At 46.1% G+C, this 23,204-nt stretch overlaps 1 protein-coding gene across 1 annotated transcript in view; it reads right to left on the bottom strand.

Annotated features, from left to right (window-relative positions):
* HCN4 (hyperpolarization activated cyclic nucleotide gated potassium channel 4) overlaps window positions 1-23,204 on the bottom strand; it is a 104,116-nt gene that overhangs the window by 37,890 nt on the left and 43,022 nt on the right. Inside the window, exon 3 of the mRNA XM_032990132.2 lies at window positions 3,424-3,585. Within this exon, the coding sequence (XP_032846023.2) occupies window positions 3,424-3,585 (162 nt within the window). The remainder of the gene's footprint in view (window positions 1-3,423; window positions 3,586-23,204) is intronic.

Here is a 23,204-nt window from a genome sequence, read left to right as displayed (position 1 = left end):
TAAAGATGAAATATGGTGTATGTAGAAAACACCAAGATGAGCTGGACCCAGGGATTTATCGAGCCCCTGATAGAATTTTGGCAACACCAGACCCTTCACAGATCCCCTGGAAGAAGATCAAACCTTTAGGAAGCAGATGGGAGGTGATGAATCTTCTTTCCCTGCTGCGTTGGAATCAGAGCTGGTTTTATGGACTGCCAAGTGGCTAGGTGGGAAACTCCGGAACGGTGGAAGAGCAGCACCAGTGTACTCAAGGAGAAAGCCTCCAAAGCATTTGGCACCTCACTTTCAGCTCCACTTGGCTATAGCAACTTCAGAAGATTCCTTTTTTTCCTACAGTGGGTCCATCCCAGCCTTTTGGCTCCTGTGTTCAATCAGGGCAGTCATGCACCACATATATTTATCTCCTGAAAGCTGTGACCAGGTCAGTACAGAATGTCCCCATATCCAACCTAGCAACTCTCTGTCACAGAGAGATGCCATCCTGGCCATCCCCCTCCCAGTCCTGTCCATCACACCTCTCAGACAGAGCCATTCTGGAAAATATCATCAAGATCTTGGCACCAAAGTCTGACAACAGCCCAGACCACTGGTTTCTTGTTTCCTGACTCAGCGGCTTCTCCTATTCTTTTACTATAGACTACACACAAATTGTTGCACTAATCATGCCATCCACATCCATCACTGGTCCCAGTGACACATCTGGAAATCTTCTCAAGAGATTAGAGGAAAGAGCCTTATTGTGAGAAGAAACTGTCTGATTCCAGAAGAACTAGTTATTATCTTTGTTAAACATTCTAAAATCAAGCTATTTTGGGGCTGGCATATTCCTGTACAGCTTCTGGAGTGGGAACCACCTGAACTATAGGTGAGGCAAATAACCATCTCTCCAGTTCTTCATCCCAGTTCCCTGAGGCTCCATTTCTGAGGCAGTCACTGAGATAATAATTTTTTTTTTTCATTTTTATTAAGTGGGAAATGTGAAGGTGATTTAGCTGCAAGGGAGAAGCAGAAAAAAATCACACAAGGCAATTTTAATTCCCAGCTTCACAGGCTCTCAAGGCTGGGAAGACAAGTACTGCAGCATGAGTCCTTGCCTGTAAAGCTCTGCTCTAGATAGAAACTTTCTACCCTTCCCCTCCTGGACACTGCTTGTGGCATGTACCCTTACCTCCTCACCTCAGTCTTGTGGCTAAGAAAGGTGCCTAGGCTAAATCTTTTTTTCTGTCCTGTCTCCTGCCACCTTTCAAGACACTATCTCTTCACTACACAGTTACCTTGATGGTCATTTACAGGCTCTGATCATAGTCTGGCCCAGGTAACTCTTTTTTCTAGATTATATACATTTAGCTTTGCTTCCCTCCTCATCAGGCTCTGACGCCCGTATGTTTGCAGCTCTTCATACCACTGGGTTACACAAGTGGTTTTCTGAATGAAAAGTGTCCAAGAGCCGATTTGCATTTGCTTGTGCCATGCATTTGTGCAATCTACTCAGTACAACCCCAGGTCTCTCAGATACCCACCATTACAGTATTTACTTCTCGTCAGAAGCATCTGGGCAGGGAGAACTCTCTGAGCCTCCCATCTGACTTGCTTGGGATCAGACAGAACAGAGCTGGGAACTGAATCCAGGTATTCCACTTCCAGTCAGTGCTCCAGCCACTGGATTATTCCTCCTCTCACCATGTGTGTCTGCCATTGCCAGTTACTGCCTTGTGTGAAGGTTTTCCATGCACCAGTTACCAGTAGACCTGGTTGTTTTAACCCTTCAGGTCACTTTGCAGCTTGTGTTGCAGCTGTCATCACACTTGTAACTCTGCAACCCTAGCTTTTACCTCTTCCTCCAGGGTTGGATGGGAAAAGCAAATAAAACTTGTTGCCATCAGACAGCAGCCTCCATCCCAGTGTCAGGATAAAGGAAACATGGTTCAAATCTGCTGCTCTGAAGCTATCCTGCAAAGGCACCATGGCCAAGTCACTTCATTGGATGGGGATGATTTCTCTCTGCACCTCTGAACTCTCCAGGATGAGGAGCTGTATATCCTTTTGAACCTGAATAGCACAAGCACAATGGGGCTCTGATCTTTTATTGCTCCTGCCATATAAATAATAAAAAGGCAGCACAGGGGAAGATAAGGCAGCTGCTGCATGGGTTGTTTTTCTGCTGTAGATAAATATAGGGTTCTAGTCTCCAGAACTGTCAGTCTGGCACCTTTCAGCAGCAGGAAGTGAATGATTATTGCAGAGGGAAGAAGTGGATAAATAAACACCAAACAGACGACTTTTTCATGGATGCTCACTCTTCTCAGGCATGGGCAGCATGTGCCCACAGCTCCGCATGTGGGAGGCATGAGACGCTGGCAGTTCTTTTATACATTTTACATTTGTTCTGTTCTGCCCGAGTGCCTGATTATTATTTTTTTTTTTTTTTAAGAAGAAATTGGCTGGGGGAATCTAGAGGTTAAGAGCTGCAATAAGAGGCAATTTTTTAAGCTTTGTCAGTTTTTGCTGCTTAATCAACTGGACATTGTCCCTTTGAATAAAAGATCCTGAATTCTCCGCAAAATGGTTGCAAGGTACCACGAACTCCCTGTGCATTTACCATATGGTATAAATCTCTGTCACAGCAAACAGCAGAGTAAGCAGCACAGTTTGGGACGTTACTGGGAAGTCTGGTTACTGATCCCACGACCGGAGGTTGAACCATGCCTCGGCAGAGCCTGTTTCAAACAACTCTAATGGGATATTGTGCAGCTCCCCAGGGAGAAGGGTGGGTGATCATGCCGACACTTCAAGTGGATATGGAGCTGAAGGCTTAACAGTTTCCTTGGGATCAGTGATAAGAATTATGGATCAGACCCAGCTATGGCTCTAGGACCCCCTCTGCCTCCTGCTTTTCGCTCAGTATGCCCAACCCCAGCAGAAAAACGTTTCCATTCTTGCTCTTCACTGTCTCCTGTGGATATGGAGCAGAAGGCTTAACAGTTTCCTTTGGACTGGTGAGGGGAATTATAGATCAGACCCAGCTATGGCTCTAGCACCCGCTCTGCCTCCTGCCTTTGGCTCAGTATGCCCAGCCCCAGCAGAAAACCGTTCCCATTCCTGCTCTTTGCTGTTTCCTTCCAGGAGGGGGAGCCTGTCCCCTGCCGCTGCTGCAGGCAGCCCGCAGAGGCTCTGCTGGGGCTGGCTCCTGCTCTGCAGCCCTGTGACCCGCTCCTTGCAGAGGCTGCCTCCAAGAAGCCTCCATGCCCACAGTGCCATGGCTTTACAAGTGCCTGCTGGAGAGCAGAGGAAGGCCCTAAGGAGGTGGGAGAAAATGAGAAGCTGAGGCATGGTGTGTTAGTGCTGGGAGGTTGATGCTGGGATGGTAATGCCGTGACCTGGGTTTAGGGCTGTGAGGGCGCAAGCAGGGCAGGCACTTACCACCATGCGGTTGAGGGACACCCAACAATCATCAGGGAAGTCCTGTAGCATAGGCACAAGGAACTGGAGGCAGCCATCCCAGTGACACAGCAGCAGCATCATCCCGATCAGGTTCACAATCCGCACCACAGCACTGGCCAGATCGTAGGTCATGTGGAAGATCTGCAGGGGCCAACAGGGAGCAGATTAGATGGCAGCTCCCCAAACAACAACCCAACATAATTAAATGCAGTAGCAGGGTCAAGAACCTTTCTAAAGTAACAGAAAAGGCTGCATCAGCTCAGGTCAGCCACAGTACGCAAGCAGAACCAGCTGAAAAACAGATTGAAAACCAAAATACAAAACCTTAATCATTCACCCCTCTTGCCCTTTGATTTTTCCTTCTAATTTACATTAAAAGCTCCCTAACTCATTTTATAAAATAAGTTGGTTGCAAATATTTCTGGAACATCAGCCACTCATCAGAAATAAACTCCATCATGACATCTTTTTAACTGCAATGCCCTTCTTTGATTTCTGCTCTTGCTGAATATATGCTACACACTGACCCACGGTGGAAGCTGTCTTTGTAGTGGATGTTAGATGCAGTCTCTGCCAGTATCAAATGCAAGAAGTAATGGCCTCAAGTTCAGCAGAGATTTCCTGAAGAGGATGTGATTCAACTATTTTCTTGTATTTCTTGTATTCTGCTGCTGTACCACTTCCAGTCTTATGTGCAGGTGGGCAAGGAAAAATGAAACATGGCAGAGCTGTATAGAAGGTTGTAGCAAGGAAGCTCAGAAACCTGTAAACAGGCAACAGCAACCACACCTCTGCAGTTAGTTCTCTAATGCAAAGGCAATCCGTGGCCGTGTTTTCTGTAGTACTAGTCATAAGCAAGGCACACTGAGAAATCCAGGTGCCCTATTATCAAAGCTGCATATGCAGTCAAGAATTACTTGATGGACACTATTTTGTTCCTGTGGGAGGTGTGCTGTGGAGACACGGGGGTTGCTTGGCTCTTTTCTGCCCAGCTTTGTGATGACATTTAGACACACAGGGCATGCCAGCAACTGCTATCCTGAGCTACATATCCACCCAGGTTTGGTTTTCCCTACGCTACAACATGCCACAGTGAGGAGAGATGGGCTCTGGAGAGTGTGGCTGGCCCTGTGTGACTCAGCACAGTGCCCACCTTCTGGCATCCTGAAGAGAAGAGACCTTCAAAGTGCCACTGGGCAATGGTTAGGACCCTGTAAGGACCATACACTTAGCCCTCACAGCATGCTGGCTTCCAGTTAAAGAAGCCTACGGCACCACCCTGAAAACAGAGACTCTGCACACATGTGGCATCCTCTCCCACACTCTGCCCTGTCACCACGGCAAGCTGTGACAGAACCAGGATGGATGGAGGCCTGACAGCCATGCCCCAGCCCTGCCAACACGTCCTGCCCTAGAGCCTCATCTGGAGAAATGTTAATCACTGCTCCCCACACATGGTCTTGTTGTTTTTCGTAGAGGAAGAATTAAATATTTGGACAGCTGCGTGTGAATGAAGCAGAGAGACTCCCTGCTGTCAGCTGCCATAGCTGGACCTTCTCAGGAGGCCTCCCCACGGTTTGAAGGCACATACAGCCCGGCTGTTTTGCAGCCCGACCTGCAATCTGGGGCCACAATGTCCTAGTTGGATTTAATGGAAGGGATCAAAAAGCAGAGGAATATAAGGAGCAAAGACTACTGTGAATCAGATGAGGCTGCATGTCCCAGCCCTGTTCCTGCATTTCCACCCTGACCTGTAGGATGGTTCTCCCTTCCAGAGTGCACTTCAATCAGCCCCATCCTAACCCAGCTACCTCATCTTGAAGCTTCCTCACAGAGCTTGTTCACCCCACTGTGCAGCCCTTCCTGCTCTCACAGTCCTGGATTCCCTGACAGCCCTGCCACAGCCCCTCCACTCTGGCCCACAGCCTCTGCTATGTCACCATCAGAGTCCCCCTCCGCCGCTCTGCTCCCGTATCCCAGCCCTGCCCTGCCACTCCAGCCCTGCGAGGTCACGCTTTCTGTTTTCTGACCTGTCACCGCACCTCTCGTTACACTGTGATTCTCGGTGCTGTTGTAAAACTGACCTCCAAGTGAGCCATACAGAGCACACAGTGACACACATCCAAGCTCACCATTTCCTTAGGGATGTAGCAGGATTAACTGTCAGTTCTTCAGATGTAAAATAAACCTGTAAATACCACTTTCTTACAGGTCACCAGGCAGTGGGCCAAGAGGCACAGAGACCCAGATATGGGCTTTATGTAAGATAGCAAAGTAAGTTTCAGTTTGCTGTGTTATTAATAAAAATTGATACCGCAGTGACTGAAACTACAGGGAGAGGCATACCTAGTGTTTCCTGAGTGCTGAGCACCCCTGGAGCACTGCCTGGGCTCCACGGAGCCTCGGTGTAAGAAGCCAGGCATGCAGCGGGTGAGAGCCTCCCGGGCATCACCTCCGGAGGGATAGGTGGGTACCAAGGGAGATGCCTGTCAGGGAAGTACCTGGAGCAGGAAATAGCCCATAGGCATGCTATGAGACTGTATGTCTAAGTCCATATAGCTCATTGCTGCTCTGACATAGCCCTGCTCCTCCCTACCACCCATGGCAGTATGTGCCTATACCAGGGACTGGCCTCCTCTGATCCCAGAGTGAGCCAGTTCAAGCAGCTAAATAGGCAGAAAACTTTTGTTATAAAAGAAAGGATCATGGTTTGAATTTAGCTGTCTAAATTGGCTCATCATGCCATTGTCAGAGCTGGCTGTTCAATTTGAATGCCTGTTTCCACACCAGATATTAACACTTCCCCACTTAATCAGGATGCCATGAGGTCATACACATTAAGAGATGCCGACATGCTCAATCCAGACCAGGAGGGAGCCACAGAAGAATGCTGGAAACGAGAAGGTTGAATGATTTGGACAACTGCTTCTAAATTCCATTATTTCCGCTGCATCCAAGATGCAGCTGGAGTCCACAGTGTCACTTAGTATGAGAAAGGCCATTCTAGCGATATTTCTGGGCTGAAAAGAAGAAAATATCCAAAATCCACCATGAAAGGCTGTTCTAGGAAATCCAGCTCTCAATGCTGACTCAATAGGTCAGTATGAAAGCTGAGCACATAATTCATAAAGAATAATTCCTACTCGTTTCATCTTCTTTTTTTTTTTTTTTACTGTTGCAGAAATGATCATTCTCATTTAGATAACCCAAAGCGAATCCAGCCTATCTGAGTGACAGCCACAGGCTATGCTTTTAATGAAGCCAGAGCAGCAGTTTGCAGAAGGATCTCTGAATGGATCTTTTGTATCACCAGGGTTTTAAGGTGCTAATGACTTTTCCTCTCCCACCTATGTGTGTTTTTCAAAGAGCTCCAGCCTTCCTGTAACCCAGGGAACTCCAGCCAGGGACAGGGAGAAAATGTCAGATTTAGGAAGCGCCTTTCTTCTTTTAATATATTAAAAGCAGAAAGTGAAGAGCCTGAGAGAATGGATGGTTTAGGGGAAAGGTGAATGGATATGGAGCTTCTTATATGATGATTGGGATCTATTCTAGTCAGGCTAGGTTAGAAAGCCTTTATTCTTTGGTGCACCTCTGAAGAAGAGGAATAAATGAGTGTGTTTGCTTCTGCCGTTGGGCCCTGCTGCCTCCTCTCATGCACTAATAACTCACACATTTGCTGACGGCTGAGAAATGGCAGCTCTGTGCAGAGCGCGTGTACGCCTTGGCTCACAGGTCTTCCTTCACTGCTGGGTCACCACTCATCACGTAACCCACCTGTAAACGTGGGACCCAGTGCTGAAGCACAAAGGGGAGGAGAGTCCTGTCTCTGTATTAACACCGGGGTGACTCTGCCCTTGCAGTGCACGGATGTTCCCAGCGCAGAGCTGAGAGGCCAGGAGCTCAGTGGCCATGCAGGATTGTCCCATGAAGCCCAGCACTGACCAGACGGAAGGATCACAGCTGCGCTGACACAAACTTCCCACAGAGGTAGAGACAATATCTGCTTTACATGAGGGTGCATTCAGCTCACCTACCTAGACTATATCATTAGAGTCACTGGGTGGAAACACACACCCAGAGGGGGACAAATCTGGCTTGTGGCACTTGTTTACCTGAGAAGGGGATGCACTGCATCTCAGGAATTCCTGTTTCTCTCTGTTGCCGATAAAGCAAGCCTAGATAATGAACTCCAACTGTGAATCTCTGAACTGCAGGTGAGACAAATCCCACTTCAAATGTCAGTCTCAGGAGTTACCAGCTCATGCCCACTCCTTGGAATACATTTGGATTCACATGCAAGAGAAAAATAAGAAACACACGCTCTGCAGCACACAGGAATAACTGAAGGGGTGTGAACGAACACCTTTCACTGAGAAGACGTTCCTACTGTAAATAGGTGCCTGTGTTATCGGGAATACGAACTCCAGTAGGATGCTGGAGAATGTCTAAGCCAGTGCTGCAGTGCCCTAAAGCAGCCTATAGCTCGCCAGGGAGAGGTAAGGAAGAAACATTCTAGAATAGCTGGTCCACGAGCAGGGGAATGTGAGTGGTAATTGAACTTCTCTGGTTTTCATCATTAACACTCAGGGCTTTCTTGTCCTGTTGTAACACAACCCAGGCTGGGTCCCAGAGCATCACACCTCCTTCTGCCCCTGGAACTGCTTGTGCTTTCCGTCTTTCTGCTGCCTGTGATTTGGAAAAAGGGAGTGAGAAGGAGAAGGACAAAGCACAGATTCATGCTTAAAAGCACCTCTTTCCAAGGGTATTCTCTTATAGAGCTAACATCCTTGTTTCTTGATTGTCCAAAACAAGCTGTGGCTTCTGAATCCCTATTCCAAAGTCAGCTCTGTCCTTCCAGCCAAAGGACTCCTTGCAATGCTTTCTGAAAGGACACTTTCAGAAGTCCCACTTGGCAAAGTGGGAGGATCAAAACTTTCCTCAACAAAGTCATCTCTAGTTATATAAGAGCTCCATCTTGGAAATCCCACTTACACAGAACAAGCTATCAGGATCCTATCAGTATGAATCTGAAATCTTGTCAGCCCCAAATAACTCTCTACAGCACTCCTCAGTTGGCTGTGTACTGCGGCAGGATTCCTCTAACCTGATCACTTGAGCTGGAAGAAATCAAGGACACCTTGGAGAAGTGGGGCCCTGGCTCTGGCAGTGAAACAAGGGCTTTGACTGAATTCAACACTGTATGTTTAATTAGGCATGTTGCTTTATGTTGGCACACAGCTCAGTGTGGCTATCCAAACCAACAGGTCCCCAGAATTTCTCAGATCCTTGAGGGTGATGTTGCAATAGTGCACCTGTCTGTCTGCCTTGGGCCATGGAGGCTGGACTGCTCTGAGAGCCCACCGTGAGGGCTAACAGCATCCACGCTCACTCGGCTGAATGCTGGCTCTACACAGAACTGACTCCCATCCACAGGCTTTATGAACAGACTCTGCACCACAGGAAAGCAGTGAAACTGCTTGTTGCCCTTCACTACCTCTACTAGCAACATAGCAGTGTTTCTGTAGCACTGCATCCAAACTAAGAGAGCCTGCTGGTCCTGAGCCAGCGCTGGTGCCTGTATCCACACCATGGTTAATGTGCAACTGTGATAAATCCCCTGTGGATAATCAAGTAGCTGTGATGCTGCTTCAGCTTAACAGAAAGCAAAGAATTTACTCTTAAATTATGGCTTAAAAAACCCAAAGACTTTAAAAGAAAATAAAAATCTCAAAAGGGAATCAAAACAGTATCATAAGTCATTTTGAGTGCTCTAGGGTCAGAGTTAAGGTTGTTCTGCTGTGAGGAAATACATGTTTACTTACATTTACAAAGAGTATTTCTGGACTATAGGGAAGAAAGTTGACATGTCCTTCACTCTTCCTTTCTTTACTTGGCTTTTGTAGATAACAGAAGTAAATATACGTTTTCCTCATAGAAGCATTAGCTGCCTTTTCAAACCCAAGTGTTAATCTCTATGTACTGGGGATAGGTGGTTGCTGTGAAGTACTTTTCTGAGCCCAAAATACTGTTCGACAGATTACTCTAGGGTAGTTGTACTAAGTCCCTGCATCATCAGTTCAGTATCACTGCATATCATTTATCTAATCACTGACTGGGACTCATCTTGCTTAGTTACAAAACCTGACTGGACAACAGTTTCAGCTCTTACTCATCCTGGCCAACGTGCAAACTAAAGGCAGCTCATTTTAAAACCAGTGGGTTGGCTCATTTAGGGATCCCTACCACAAGTCAGTCCCAATTCTTGTGGCAAGGGGCAAAATGTCACCCTCTCCACACTCAGCAAGTCTTGACTGACACAACCCCTGTAAGGGGGCAAGGGCTTGGGAGCCCTGATGTGTAGAGCCATCCTGGGAAGCTGAAGTGAGGGGAAAGACAAACAACACACAAAACTCGAAGGATGGGCTTCCCCCAGGAGGAAAAATCCTCTCCAGGCACACACAGCATTATGCACATTAGAGCACTGATGCATGGAAGCCATGAGCATACACAAGGCGCACACAGAGCCAAAGCCCCTGAGCAACTCAGACACTGTAAAGACGCACGAGAAATCAGAGCTGAGAGAGACAGGGCAGCTCCCCAAGAAACTCAGCCTGTTGAGTAAACCCACACCAATGTGAAACACAATGGTTCAGCAAAACAGCACAAAAGATCTCAGCTGCTTTTTTCCCTCTCCTGGTGCTGCTACGGGAAACGCATCATCAACACCTTTACTTGCACTTTCCTCACCCCGCCCAGCTTTCTACTTATTCTTCCAGTGATGCCACGTTTAAGTTGTGCCAAAACATGAATTAATTTTACTCCAAAAGGTTTCCTGTCTCGAGCAACTCACCAGGTCACATATTTGGTTCTTCTGGAAGAACGGACAAAATGGTGTTCTTGACACTAAAATATCCAAAGATACAAACTATGAATTTCTGAGGCAACTGTTGCTCAGGCTAGCCTGATGAAAAGGGGCTTAGTTAAGGAAGAAAAATAATGGAAAGGAATGCAGTTGGGCTTATTTATAACCTCACAGCATACTGAGAAGCAGGAGTCTCTTATGAAGGATCGGCTCTGGGTCAGACAGCTTTGGGCTGTGCTAATCACAATGTGTTTGGCAAAACGGTGCAATGGTATGGGAGCAAGGGAGCTCTGGGATCCAGATTGTATTGGGACAACGCTGAAAGCACCAGCCAGCACAGAGCAGATGGACTGGAGACGGGAAATCATCTGTGGTGCACAGATACATCTGCAAGCAGTGTGCAGATTCAGGGATGCGCTCGACAGTTTGAGACAGTGTGGGATTTCGTTTTGCCTGCTTTTTGCTGTGCCAGCAAGGAAAACTATAGCCAGAAGATCAAGTTTTAGATGAAGGCAAGAGTTTGGGGTTGATTCTCTTTTTATGCTTGCTTTGCACCGAGTGACATAATCAATGTCAGCGGAGTTGCTGATGCTGCCTTGAGTCAGTGTGAGAGGCGAATCAGGTCTGTGATTCATTAGGTTTAACGCTCATGGGGGAACATATTGTGGAGTGTGCTTGTCTCAGGGCTGCCTGGAACAGCAAGTTTGAGGGAAGTGCACTGAGTGCCAGGTGTTAAGAGAGATATCCAAGTAGATTTTACACTTAAAATATAATAATCCTTTGTTCTGCTGTGGCAGGTTTCATCTGAAGGTTCTCAAGGGGCTCGGCTGACATTATTCTGGTATGCTTCAGTATCTACAGTGACTGTGTGATCTCCATTATTCTAGATGGGCAAAATGAGGCACATAAAAGGGAAAAGCCACTTGCCAGAGTTTGCACAGGAGGCTGAGAGCAAAGTTTTGAGCCAAATCTAGGGATGTCAGCTCTGATCTCCTGCTCTAACTACTGCCCATGTATTGTGGCTACTAACTAGAGCCCGAGGAGGTACCCTTCACGTCCAGAAACAGCCACTGCAGTGCCAAGAAAAGCCAGAGTGTGTATGTGTGTGCAGGGCAGGGAGAAGTGATCTTGCAGCAGCCTGGTGCTGTTAAAGCTCTGTAAGAACATGAGGCAAGCCTGCAAGCTTCTACCTCCTCCTGAGATGATTTCACTTTTCCCAGGCAGCTTGTTTCTGGCTAATGGAAGTTCTCCAGGTATGAGCCAAGGACAGCAGAAAGCCCATGCAAAAATGAAAGGGAAAAAAAAAAAAAAAAGTCCATGCAAAAATGAAAGAAAAAAAAGAAAGGCATTTTCTTGCCTTGTCCCTCAGAGACTTGAGTCTTCCAGAAAATATTTACAGCAGAGAAAGGTGAACTAACAGGACTAATTAGCACTGAGAAAGCTGGCATAAATGGCAGATGTTCATAGATATATACATATGAACCCCAAAGATCCTGCCACACTGTGTGTTTTGCCTCTTGTACTCTCAGTTAAGGTTGCCATGACAACAGCCCCCCTTCCCCTCCCCATGCCACCATTCCCAGCCTAGACTTTCATCTTCATCGTTTTGAGAACTTTTGTCACCACGGCAACATGACACAGACTTTTTAAAATATTTTCTAGCACAACTCAAACGACTGTCTTTCCTTCATGGTTTTCTTTAAACCTCTATGAAAAAACATTTAGAGTTGGATTCTGTGTCCACTGACCCCAGTTGCAGGGCTCCCAGGGGTGCTAGCTAACAGGGACGGGAGCTGGCCAGTGCTCCAGTGCAGAGGGACGATGGCATTTCCACCACCCAGGGAACACGTCCCAGAGCAGCAATGCAAGGACTGGAGCCAGGGTTTTTTCAAGAACCTCTATGACTTTGGAGGAAGCACCCCTTTGCTTTTCAATGGGGCTCGTGTTCCCATACGCCAACAGCTCAGGTTTTCAACAGTATCTCTCGATATAGTTAAACGTCTTTGGAAAAAGAAAAAAAAAAATCAAGCTCCCAGAGCTGTAAGTAGGTTAGGTGTCTCATTCTCAGTGGGAATTAGCTATCTTACCCACTTAGGCATTTTTTTTAATCTCTCATGGCTCTTATCTGCATCTTCGGGAATTGTAGTTCTTCTGAGAGGCTAGCAATGAATCACTTCTGGAAATAGGTCACAGGCTTTTTTGGAAGTTTAAGAATGACCACAGTCATCAGGCAAAAGGTCTGTCTAGCTCAGTAGCTATACATAGATATGCCAAGGGAAAGAAATATCTGGGAGGCTGAGGGGAAAGGAAGCATAAATACCTGAGGAGACAAGAAACACAACTGGTTTGAAACTGGGACCTCAAGGCCTGGAAATGGTGTCAAGAAGGAGCACTAAGCGGTCTGAGAGGCTGGTCCACATGGCTCTGTGCTGGACTGGCCCTCGGTGAAGGTATTCATCACTGGAAAAGGCAGCCGAGCAGCAAGATGAGGTAATCGATGGATGACTCAGATGATGTAGGTGAGTCCAGGCTGCAGACTATGTTACAAGGACCTCATTTGTGGTCTGATCAAAAAAATGCACTGAGCTACCAGGCACAAAGTCAATTAAAACAGTTAGCATGGACAAGTAATGAGACAAAATACTAATGGCAATATTGATCAGGTTATGCTATTACCTAGGTCAGTGACACCCTTTGCCTTGGAGGGCAGATCTATTTTCAATGAGGAAATTAAAAAAAATGTATAAATAGATGTCCTGAGGAAGGGGATCCCAATCTTCTTTCCTCCCAGCAGCAACGCCAGATCCCAAAGCTGGGCCATGTCACATACTGTTTTGAAGCTGTTTGCCTTCCACTAAGTGATCACTTTACCTTAGTTTGAAGATCCCTGATTAAGATTTAGGAATTTAAACACAGTAATTATAGAACACCTTCTAGGGCAGTTTGGTCCAGGGAGGAAATGGTGACAGGCAGGTAAGACACAAGTAGCCCAGAAAGACATAAGTATCATGGCATAAGTTTAGTGTTCTTAACTATCCTCTCTAAACTAAAGACAAGAGGACTTGTTATCAAAGTGAAGGATCAGCTGATGAGAGGAAATGCTCTTTTTTCCAAACAATTTGCAGTTTAGCTTGCGGAATGCATTGCCGCAGGAATCCTCCAGGCCAGGAACTTGGCAGGATATTAAATACGTGCCTAAATAAATAAATGGCTGACTAATAACTTTAAAAAATTTGTTTATATTCTTCCTTTTCACTGTCTAAAAAAACCCTGAGGAATAAATTCACCTGTGAGCAGATCATTTTAGAGCTGTTGTTTTGGAATTCATCACATGCTGCCTCTGAATCATTTAATCACTATTAAGAGCAGGAGAGTGGACTAAATGAATGTCTGGTCTGCCACAGTGCCTCCCTGTCCCTATTTACATACATGAAAGAGCCTGACCCAGAGAACTAGGGACTGCCAGCTGTCTTTGTATCCATAAACACACAACCAAAACACGGGAGAAAGAAAATCGGATCAAGAGAACAGACCCTTCAAATGAGGAAGAAAATTGTCTTCTCAAAATTCAGATTGTCTGTAAAATATCCCTAGTTCACATTCTAGAGAAAGCTGTAGCAAAAGAAATTAAATAAATTAGCAGTGACCTTTGTCTTCATGTTTCTTTCAGTCACACTTGGAATTTTTTAGTTTAAAATTCAGAACAGATTTTTAAAATCCAAGATTGTCACTTAATGTGTTTACAGAGTTTTATGATTACCACCTGAGATATAATATAAATTCATTAGGTCCTGCCCACTAAGTGCAAACTTGCTTAAGTACAGAACTCATGCAGTTTACTCTTGATCAATTAATATTTCTTTAACGCATCTTGCATTTCAATCAAGAGAGTAAAGCACATGCATATTAACCCACTATTAAGCCTCATTCAGATGTCTGTAAGAGCATACCGAAAGAAGCTAAACCTCCATAGGGGGGACCCTGTAGAAGCAGCACACAGAGATCAGTGCAGCAGCCAAAATGAGCCTCTATGGGCTCTTTAAAAGAACCACAGCTACACACTCTCACACTGATGTCCTGCAGCCAGCATTTGTTTAACAGATCGGGCTTACTGGTGACTGAAGTGATGGCAAGTGTTTTACTCCTGTTTTCAATCTGAGCCAATAATGTACATTTCTACACGCCGTATCTGCCCACTGAGGCTGGTAGTGTGCTATGTTTGATTATATTTATGTACAAAAGCATAACCTATTGCTGCTTATAGCACAGCGCTGCCTGCCAGGATGGTTCACGTTCTGCAGGGAAACTGAGTACTTTCCACCTAACTCAATCCTCTAGTTTAATTCGATTACAACCACAGCAACCAAGCACAACTTCTACCCTTGACTTTTTTTTATGCTGTTAGTTAGTGATTGTAGCATCCGTGAAAGGAACCAGCCTGGCAGGCCTAGAGACTTGAATGGTTCCATGCGCCACAAGGCAGAGGGTGTGAGCAAAGGTCATGATAGCTCCTCCGGCTGCGAACTCGGTGACACTGTACTTTAACGGAGACCGAAGTTCACAGACTGAGGATGCTCAGCACAATGCCCTGATTTCCGGATGGACCGAGCATTTGCCTGCAAAGTCTCCACTGATCCACTTTGGGCACTCTTTTATTGGCTAGTAACATCTCAGAAATAGCACGAGACAAATGGGGCACTTCAAACCACAGTGCTAAAAATTTTTGACTGCAGCCCTGGACAAACTCAGAAGAGAGTTGTGCCAGGCTGCTGGGTAGGCTGCTCTTTAGTCCCTAGTAGCGCAAACTTAAATTGCTTTGTTAGTATTTTCCTAAATTGCTTTGACAGAAACCGGCCTGAGTATTTCCAACAAGGATCTGAATCATCTTTTGGGGGATCTCAACAGTTTGCCAGCAGAGCACCAAAAGATATCATTACACAGACTGATGCAAATTTATTTGCATACAGTCTGTCACACGTCGCATCTGGCCCAAGACAAGTAACAGACAAAAATGCCTTCCTACTCTTTTAGAGTAATAATAGCAATGTAACCTTTTCTGTATTGCAACGTGCACCTTAGAGAAGACATCCCTTAAAAGAACAGTGCGGTGAAAATAACTCCCTGAGTACTATACCTCAGAAAACCTGTACCCTCCCCTAACCTTCACAGAGGAGACACAGAAATTAAGAGGAAGAGGAACTGCTGGAGGATATACAGCCATTACCCTCACAGGCACTCAAACTGCACTGATCCCAGGAGGACAGTGAAGGGAGGGAAGTAGCTGGGTGCATTTTTTATTTGCTTTAAGAATCTGGGGCAGGGAGAACTGGTTTTTAACCAGCAGGCAGTGTAGATTATATGAGAGGATGACAGGTTAATTCTTGCTCTGGTTGTATATAGATACTTTGGCTGATTATAGAAAAATTAACAAAGTCAGAACAAAGATGTTTAAAAGCAGTATTTAAACTCTACCTAAAATATTCTTAAACCTCCATTAATATATGCTGGGCAGGAACACAGTCCCTAAAGACTGACATTTTAATTAGAAATCCAACAGGAAATTCTGCCTGATGACAGGTATCAAGGCAAAAATCCCCAGAGCTGCAGCCTGGGAAAAGGAGGATATTTGCAGAGCTCTTTTAAGGGTATAACATAATAATATTATAATATTCATAGTAATAGTAACAATAATAGTTTGACAGGGATGTTGTAGGTTTAGGCAAAATACAAGGGTGTTATCAAAACGGGCTACTGTCCCCTCTGTCTCCAGCTGTGCCGCAGAGGCTGAGGCCTGGAGGCATGTCATCAAGCTGATAATGTAAAGGGGAGTCCCCCTTCTTATTCACAGTATAGGGCTTTTCTGTCCTTGAAACGAACCTTCCAACTTTGACACCCTTTCCTTGCAGCAATCCTTTATCAACCAAATCCATCGAAAAAGCAAAAGATATTAGTAAGTACTTTGAAAAGGCCACACCCTTCCCCAGGCAGGTTTTTATCCTTTTCCCCTGAAAAAGAAAAAGGCATTCAACACTAGGTCCCAGTCTGTCAGTGCTGGAACAGACCCAGACACCACGACGGCACTGCAAGATGCTCACACAAATGTTAACAAAGTTCTAATGAAACCTTTTCTTCTTGTTGCATCCTGTGGCCAGAAGATATTTTATTGGTATTTCTTTCCAAAAAGTACACTGCATGATAAAGTCACTTAAACAAAGCTACTTGCTTTGGCCCAATTTTTGCTCTTTTCCTTCTGAAATGGCTTTGCTGCTACATCCATTCAATTTTTCCTGTTAATGCGGATGGTAATGCAACCCACAACTCTCTCCTGACTCACTCCTCTCCTGGCCTGTGAGCCTGACTTCCTTCACACCAGCGTACACAGAAAATAATTTTACCCACTTCAGTTGGAACTGCAACTGGACAAGGTCAAACAACATCAGATGTGGAGCCCAACTGCTCCAGAAAGCTCTCTTTGGCAGCAACCAGGGTCAGTTAATTCAGCACGAGGCATAAGAAACCTCACATCAGGCAGAGGGATGCTAGCCCACCTCCTTGGAAGACTTCACCTGAATGTGTAATAGTGAGAGATTGATTTAAACTTGGAAGCAGGAGTGTTTTTTAACCTTCCAAAGCTCTTGTCTACCTTATAACTCTGGATATACTTATAGCTCACATAAATATCCAAACTGCCCTTGAATTGTGCTGTCTGTAGAAGCTCCGATGTCAGAATACATGCTGTCTGAAAGAGTATTTCCTTGAATGCATTTGGAATTTGCTTCCTTTTCAATTTCACTGACTGCTCCATATCTTCGCTGAATGCGGCAAGAAAAATATGTACAGCCCTCATCTTTTTCTAGCTCACTTATTACTTTACAGGCTTTTTCTTTTAATCTCCTCCCTTTAAAGGAAAGAATTTCAAACTTTTAATGTATTCCAAGTTGTTCTCAATCATTCTCATCCATCTTTTCTGAATTCTCTGAATTCTCTGAATTTACTCCTACAGTGTAGAAGCAATAGTAACTAAAATTGGGATATTTTTACATTCAGTTATCCTACGATGGCCATTTATGTTCTTTTTTAGTGCTTGCCTCCACCCTCTGCTCCCCCAATCCCAGTTCTGCTTTTTTATTCCCTCCAGTAGAGAACCAAACAGTAAGAAGTTATACAGAAGAAGCTTCTATAAAGAAACTATCCTATGAAATGGAAACAGAGCTGCTTTAAGTATTCATATTTACTCTGCTTGATTTCTTGTTCAGTTTTAAAAGAAACTGAGTCCTTTAGGAATTCAATTCATTACCTGCTCATTCGACCTCTTCTGCCTTGCCCTCTATGGTCCGGATCATTCTTCAATTTCTGCTGCCTTGTCTGATTTAATGACACCTCATTGCTGTGAAAGCCCCCTGTCCAGCAGTAGGAAAATTTGCCCCCTTCAGTGTAAGAAGAAATGGGCAGAAGAAATGATGGTAGCAGCACTGAAAAATTACCAAGGGAAATGAAGTACATAAAAATGACAGCATTGATCATTCTTTACAATGCCCCAGCAGCTCACTGCATGCTGACGCAGCAGAGCCTCCCTGGTCAATACCTCTGAATATTTATTCAGAGAAATTAAGTTTGGGGTAGAATCTGCTTTACCTTTGTGACTGACTGGGCCTTACAGTCAGCCTTACGCTGGATATGTCCAAAAGGCTACAGGCTACGTACACAGAGGCTGTATCTACACTGGAAAGCAACAGTGGACTCCAGGCAAGCAATAGGTATGTGAAGCCAGCCTCGTGGCACACACTTGGCCATCCCTAGCAGTGGCTGTAGCTGTAGCACCAGTTCAAAGCATCGACAGTGAATTTAGGAGGGCTGCGTATCTCAGAGTATCTGCTGCTGGATGGTGTTCAGCCTCAGTCACGCTTGATCTCTCCTGACGACATGAATGAGAGCTGTGCAAAACAGCAGAAAATAATCAGGCCCTTCACCTGGGAAAAAGTAAGGCTGTGGTGTAGTCTGTATCTGGATGTGTGCTTGTACAGATGCAGTGCAGATACCAGACAAGCTGGGACTCAAGAAGTGTTTCAGACGCACGCTGAAGTCATGGCAGGAATTGAGAAAGGCTGACATTGCTTTTTCTCCCCCCAAAAAGAGTACTGATAGCATGGTAAAACTGCAACACAGGACTAGATTTCTGCCCTAGAGAGCAAGCCATGCTGTAAGAAGGGATGGAGAAGGGACCAGTGCAGTGCTTCAGTGGTTTGCATTTACTATAATGAGTGTCTTTTCCATGAGCACTTCTAACCTAAGGCAGAATTATTAAGTGTCAGCAGTGATTATAAATGAAGCCGGATCCCTGACCCTGTAAAGCTTTGGCAGAACAAGAAATGTGAGTCAGGATGCAAGCATGTCAGGCAGAGGATGTAGACACCAGGAGCAGCTGAAACATATGGGATCAGGCGAGGAGAACCAGCAGGGTAGTAGGGACATTCTTCCTAGACAATGTTAAAGTATTTGTTTCTAAAAGCTTTAGTGTTAGAACTAAATGATTCTCTGTTTTAAATAATACTAGGAGTTTGTTTCTTTGTGTTTATGGTGCCTTCCCCCCCTCAAAGTGAATAGGGAGTTCAGCTGCAGACAAGGAGATCTGCTAGAGCAACACCAGGCAAGAAACAGTTGGGCTGGTTTGAAACCCAACTTCAGACAAACCGGACCCTTTCTCAGACTGCTGTCATCTCAGCAGCCTCAGAAGGGGTGGTGGGATGCCTCAAAAAGACAAGGTTAAACTGAGCATGGGATGAAGTGAATGCAGGGCACGAAACTTGACCTCTTCAGATTTTAAAGCCTGAATGGAAGAACCCAGATATGAGCCTGCTCCATCAGTTTAGGGTTTACCGTGAATTCAGAGCCACGGGATCGAAATTCCCACTTCTGTGTCCGATGCAACTGAAATCTCACAAAACAGAAGATTTCGCCTCCTTTCACTAAACTTACAAGAGTATCTGTTGGGTTCACAGCACCATCATATTTCAGAATTTTGTGTACATGGTAGGCAGCTAGTGAGACATGGGAATTGCTGTGAAGTTTCTGTTCGTGACCACCTACGAACTGGCGACTTCCTCAGGAGAATTTGCTCTGAAGCACACAGATGGGTGCGGGCACTCCGAAGAGCAGTAAACAAAATAATCTGAGGGATCAAATATTTCACAACTCCCAGTGGGAAGACTGAAAATGGAAGGGAGTCAGGAACAGATGTCTGCTATCCAAGTTATTAGTTTCAATCTCACAAAAACCCCAGGCACCTCAATCTCTGGAAGGATTAGACTGGTGTCCAAATTTTTAACAAATGATTGGTATTTGAATTTGAGCCAGGTAACGCTCCCTACCACAGAGACAAGAAATGATCTGACCATCAGGATTTCATTACAGATCCCATGTCTTATGTGTGGACTAAATATCATGGAGGATGCAAACACTTTTGACGAGACTAATGAGAAAGAATTTGGCAACTGCCTCTTCTTCAGATCTGCTGGATGTCATGAGAGGTGAGGAGGAACATGCCGAGGATCATTAGGGATAAGGTGAGGGGCATGGAGTAGAACTTATTGGGATGCAATTAGAGAAAACACTAAATTGAACATCAAAGAAAAATACTGACTGTAAGGCTCTTCTGGCTGCATTACCTTGCTAAAGGAAAGGTAGGGAGCCACATCACTTAGGGCATCAGAAATCAGGGCTGATATGGAGTACAGGAGGCTTCTGTGAGCGGCTGTGATTGCACCTAGATGTGCCCAAGCCAGCGTATCTTCGCTATGATTCGGTACACCCAAGGTGACCTGGCAAATCCTTATCATCGCAAAAGACATAAAGGGAAGACCAGCTGTGACAGCCACGGACAGGCTGGGCCAACCACAAAGACAAGTGTCTGGCCAGTATGTCTTGTCACCCTCCAGCAAGCCAGCTGGGCTTTGCTAAATTGTCAGCTCCATCCACACAAATACACACTGGTACACAAGACGAAAGGAAGCCTCCACTGTAACTGATGACCACAGATGACCTCCAGCTGCCACCGCTCCAGGAATCAAGAAGATCTCTCCCTGGTCAGCCTGTGAACCGCCTGACATTGCTCTCCTGTAATTACCAGCTGCGGGGAGCTTAGCCCTTCACACCTGGCTTCGAGTCTTTCCAGCGGTAAGCAGAAAAGCGCACAGCTTGCTGTCCTGCTCCCGGGAGGCTCCCGACCAAGGACTCGGAGCACTCTGCTGCCCTTGCTGTCAAGCCTCCCAGCCAGCCACCTGGTCTGCCACATTTCCTAGGCTTTCAACACGGAGTTATGCACTACCCTCCTTCACATGGTTATGTCCCAGGCTCGTTTCCCCACCGTCACCCCAGCTTGCTTCTGGCCCTTTCTCCTGCCACTTTTCTGATGCCAGTGCTGGCACCTGGAGTTGGCAGCTGCCTCCCATCCATCAGCACATCCCCTTTTCCGTGCCAGTTGTCAATTAAGCTGGCACATCAGTGCAACCCTCCCACCTTCCCGGCTCAAAAAAGCAACCCCCAGTGCCCTGAACTGCCAGCCTCAGAGGCAAGGAGCTGGCTGTTAGTTGTCAGCCAGGGTGAGCTCTGGACCATCTGCAAACAAGTGACTGAAGTAAGATGACACTGTGTGGCGTGCTGATGCCCAGCCCTCATGCTGAGGAAATGCCTTGTCTGGAACAAAAAAAACTCCGTTCCTTTTAGCTTGGTCTTTCCACTTCAATCACTGTGGAAATATCCTACCCCACCCCCACCCCCCCCACCCCGAAAGATCTCTCCACAGAATAGTTTCTCCCAGCTTCCAAAACAGTATAGGAATTTTTGGGGTGGTGTCCTACAGCTCACATCTCCCCCAGGAAGGAGGGAACATACGCAGGCAACTTTTCCTCCAAATGACGAGAAAAATGTCTGGCTAATCAAAACAAGCACAGCTTCACTCAAATGACTGATTGTAGCACTGGCTCTTCTCCCTTCCCTCACTCCCATTAAGTTGATCAGGGTCAAATGCTAGGCTCCGAGTCTGCTTCCCCTCCGCCTGCTGCTGCTGGCCAGAGGCTGCAGAGGTAGGAAGGAAATGCTGAAATGAGCAGCACATCCTGCAGCCGGCAATTGCTCAGGCTGGGGCAACATTAATCCGGCAAGGAAAGGGCAGAGCCGTCCAACGCCTTCACCCTCAGGAGCTTGCCGCACTGCACTTGTAGCCCACAGTAATAGGTTTGCTTGAATACAAAGAGCAGGGATGATGAAGCATTACAAGCCTCCACAGGGGCTATGCAAATCACGCCAAAGCCCATGGGTATTCAGTGGGGGTATGGTCCTGCTCTGATATGTAAGGTCCCCCCTCCGTGGTGCTATTGACATCCAGACTAGAGCAAAGTCGGCAGAGATACATATGCATTTTTCTGCAATGCTGGTGAATCTCTAAAAGGAGGAGGGATGCCTCTCCCGTGACCGTGTGTGGCTGGTTTAGCTTATGCACTGCTGCAGACAGGCTGGCAGGGAGGTCCAGAGAGCTTCCTCTGCTCAGCAGCAGATGGAAAGCTGCTGCCAGCTGCTGCAGGTCCCCAGTCAGCACTCTGTGCAACACGTCCACATCTGAAGGCTGCAGATAAGGAGAGAGTGCTTTGCGATAAGGTTCCTTTTAAAGGAACCATCTCCTGCAGGAGCTTGCAGCATGCTGTGTATCAGCAAGGGGGGAGGAGGGAGAGGGTAAAGGCCAGAGGAACGTGTTCCAGCCTGGCTCCAGACCTCATCACCTGCATTCCCAGCACTCACAGCACGCCAGGATTAAAACCAAAGGTTTTTTTCCAATCTTCCTAAAGCGAGCTGTGCTCTTCCTTCCCTGCCAGCTGCTAAAATGACCTTGAAGAGGGCAAGGAGAGGGGCAAAAAATCTGTTTATGAGAAGCATCATCATCACGTGCTTGTATCTCATCTCCAGCAATGTTATTGCCATGTGTCATGAGAGAAGCTCCAGGAAGGATTCCTCAAGTTCCCCTGAAGCATAGCTGCACTCTACCCACATGCACTACTGGGACACACTGTTTAAGGCAGCAAAGCAGAACGGAGCTGCAATCTGCTCACTGCTACAAGCTGACCTCTCTCCCTCACAGTGGATACAAGAGAGACCTCTCCTTTTGATTTCCATGGGGGAGAAACCAATCTCTTCCCCCTGGCAATATCAAGGACCAGCTTTCCACTCTCTGGCCCACTTGTTCTCTGTGGGCCAGAGCGCAGTCAGACCCTGGCTAAGCATGGCAATCTGCTGCATTGGAAAGTAATCAATCACAGTATACAAGACAATGCTGCAAGATGAACATCTCAAAAAAAAAAAAAAAATGACAAGGTATTGCTGCTTGACACATTCAAAAGTTATCTGAGAACAGCCCTTGAAGATCAAACAGATAGTTCTGTGCCAGGACAGACTAGATGATGCAGCAGGCCTTCCCCATCTCTCGCTTGTACTATTTCATTTGTCAGAAGGCCTCTTTATTGTCCTTTCCTCCCTGCCGGCCTTCTTCCGTATTTTTTTCACATTCTAGAATTGGACTGGGTCTGCCTTATGCTCAAGACAAAATACAAGCATGTCATTCAAGTCTGGAGGGAAGAGAGCTAAAGTGAAAAGTTCTTATCTGCCCTTTCCACACCTACAAGCTTGAGGTGATTTATCAACTGAAAAAGGCAGTTGGTAGGACATCTGCATCCTGGCAGGGAACAGACCTTTGAAGAAGTGCTCAGAGTGCAGAGGAGCAAGGCTCACCCTCAGACCAGGTCTATGGGGAGAGGGAAGAGCCTTCTGGAGAAGGCACAACCAACCTGAACCACCCGTTTTTTTCCTCTCTCTACCTGTATGCAAATGACAACTCTTTTTTATCCTTTCT

Source organism: Tyto alba, unplaced genomic scaffold (assembly GCF_018691265.1).
Source record: "Tyto alba isolate M040663 unplaced genomic scaffold, T.alba_DEE_v4.0 Super-Scaffold_41, whole genome shotgun sequence".
NCBI lineage: Eukaryota > Metazoa > Chordata > Aves > Strigiformes > Tytonidae > Tyto > Tyto alba.
Note: the sequence above shows the minus strand (reverse complement) of the source record. Positions and strands in the feature narration are given on the sequence as shown.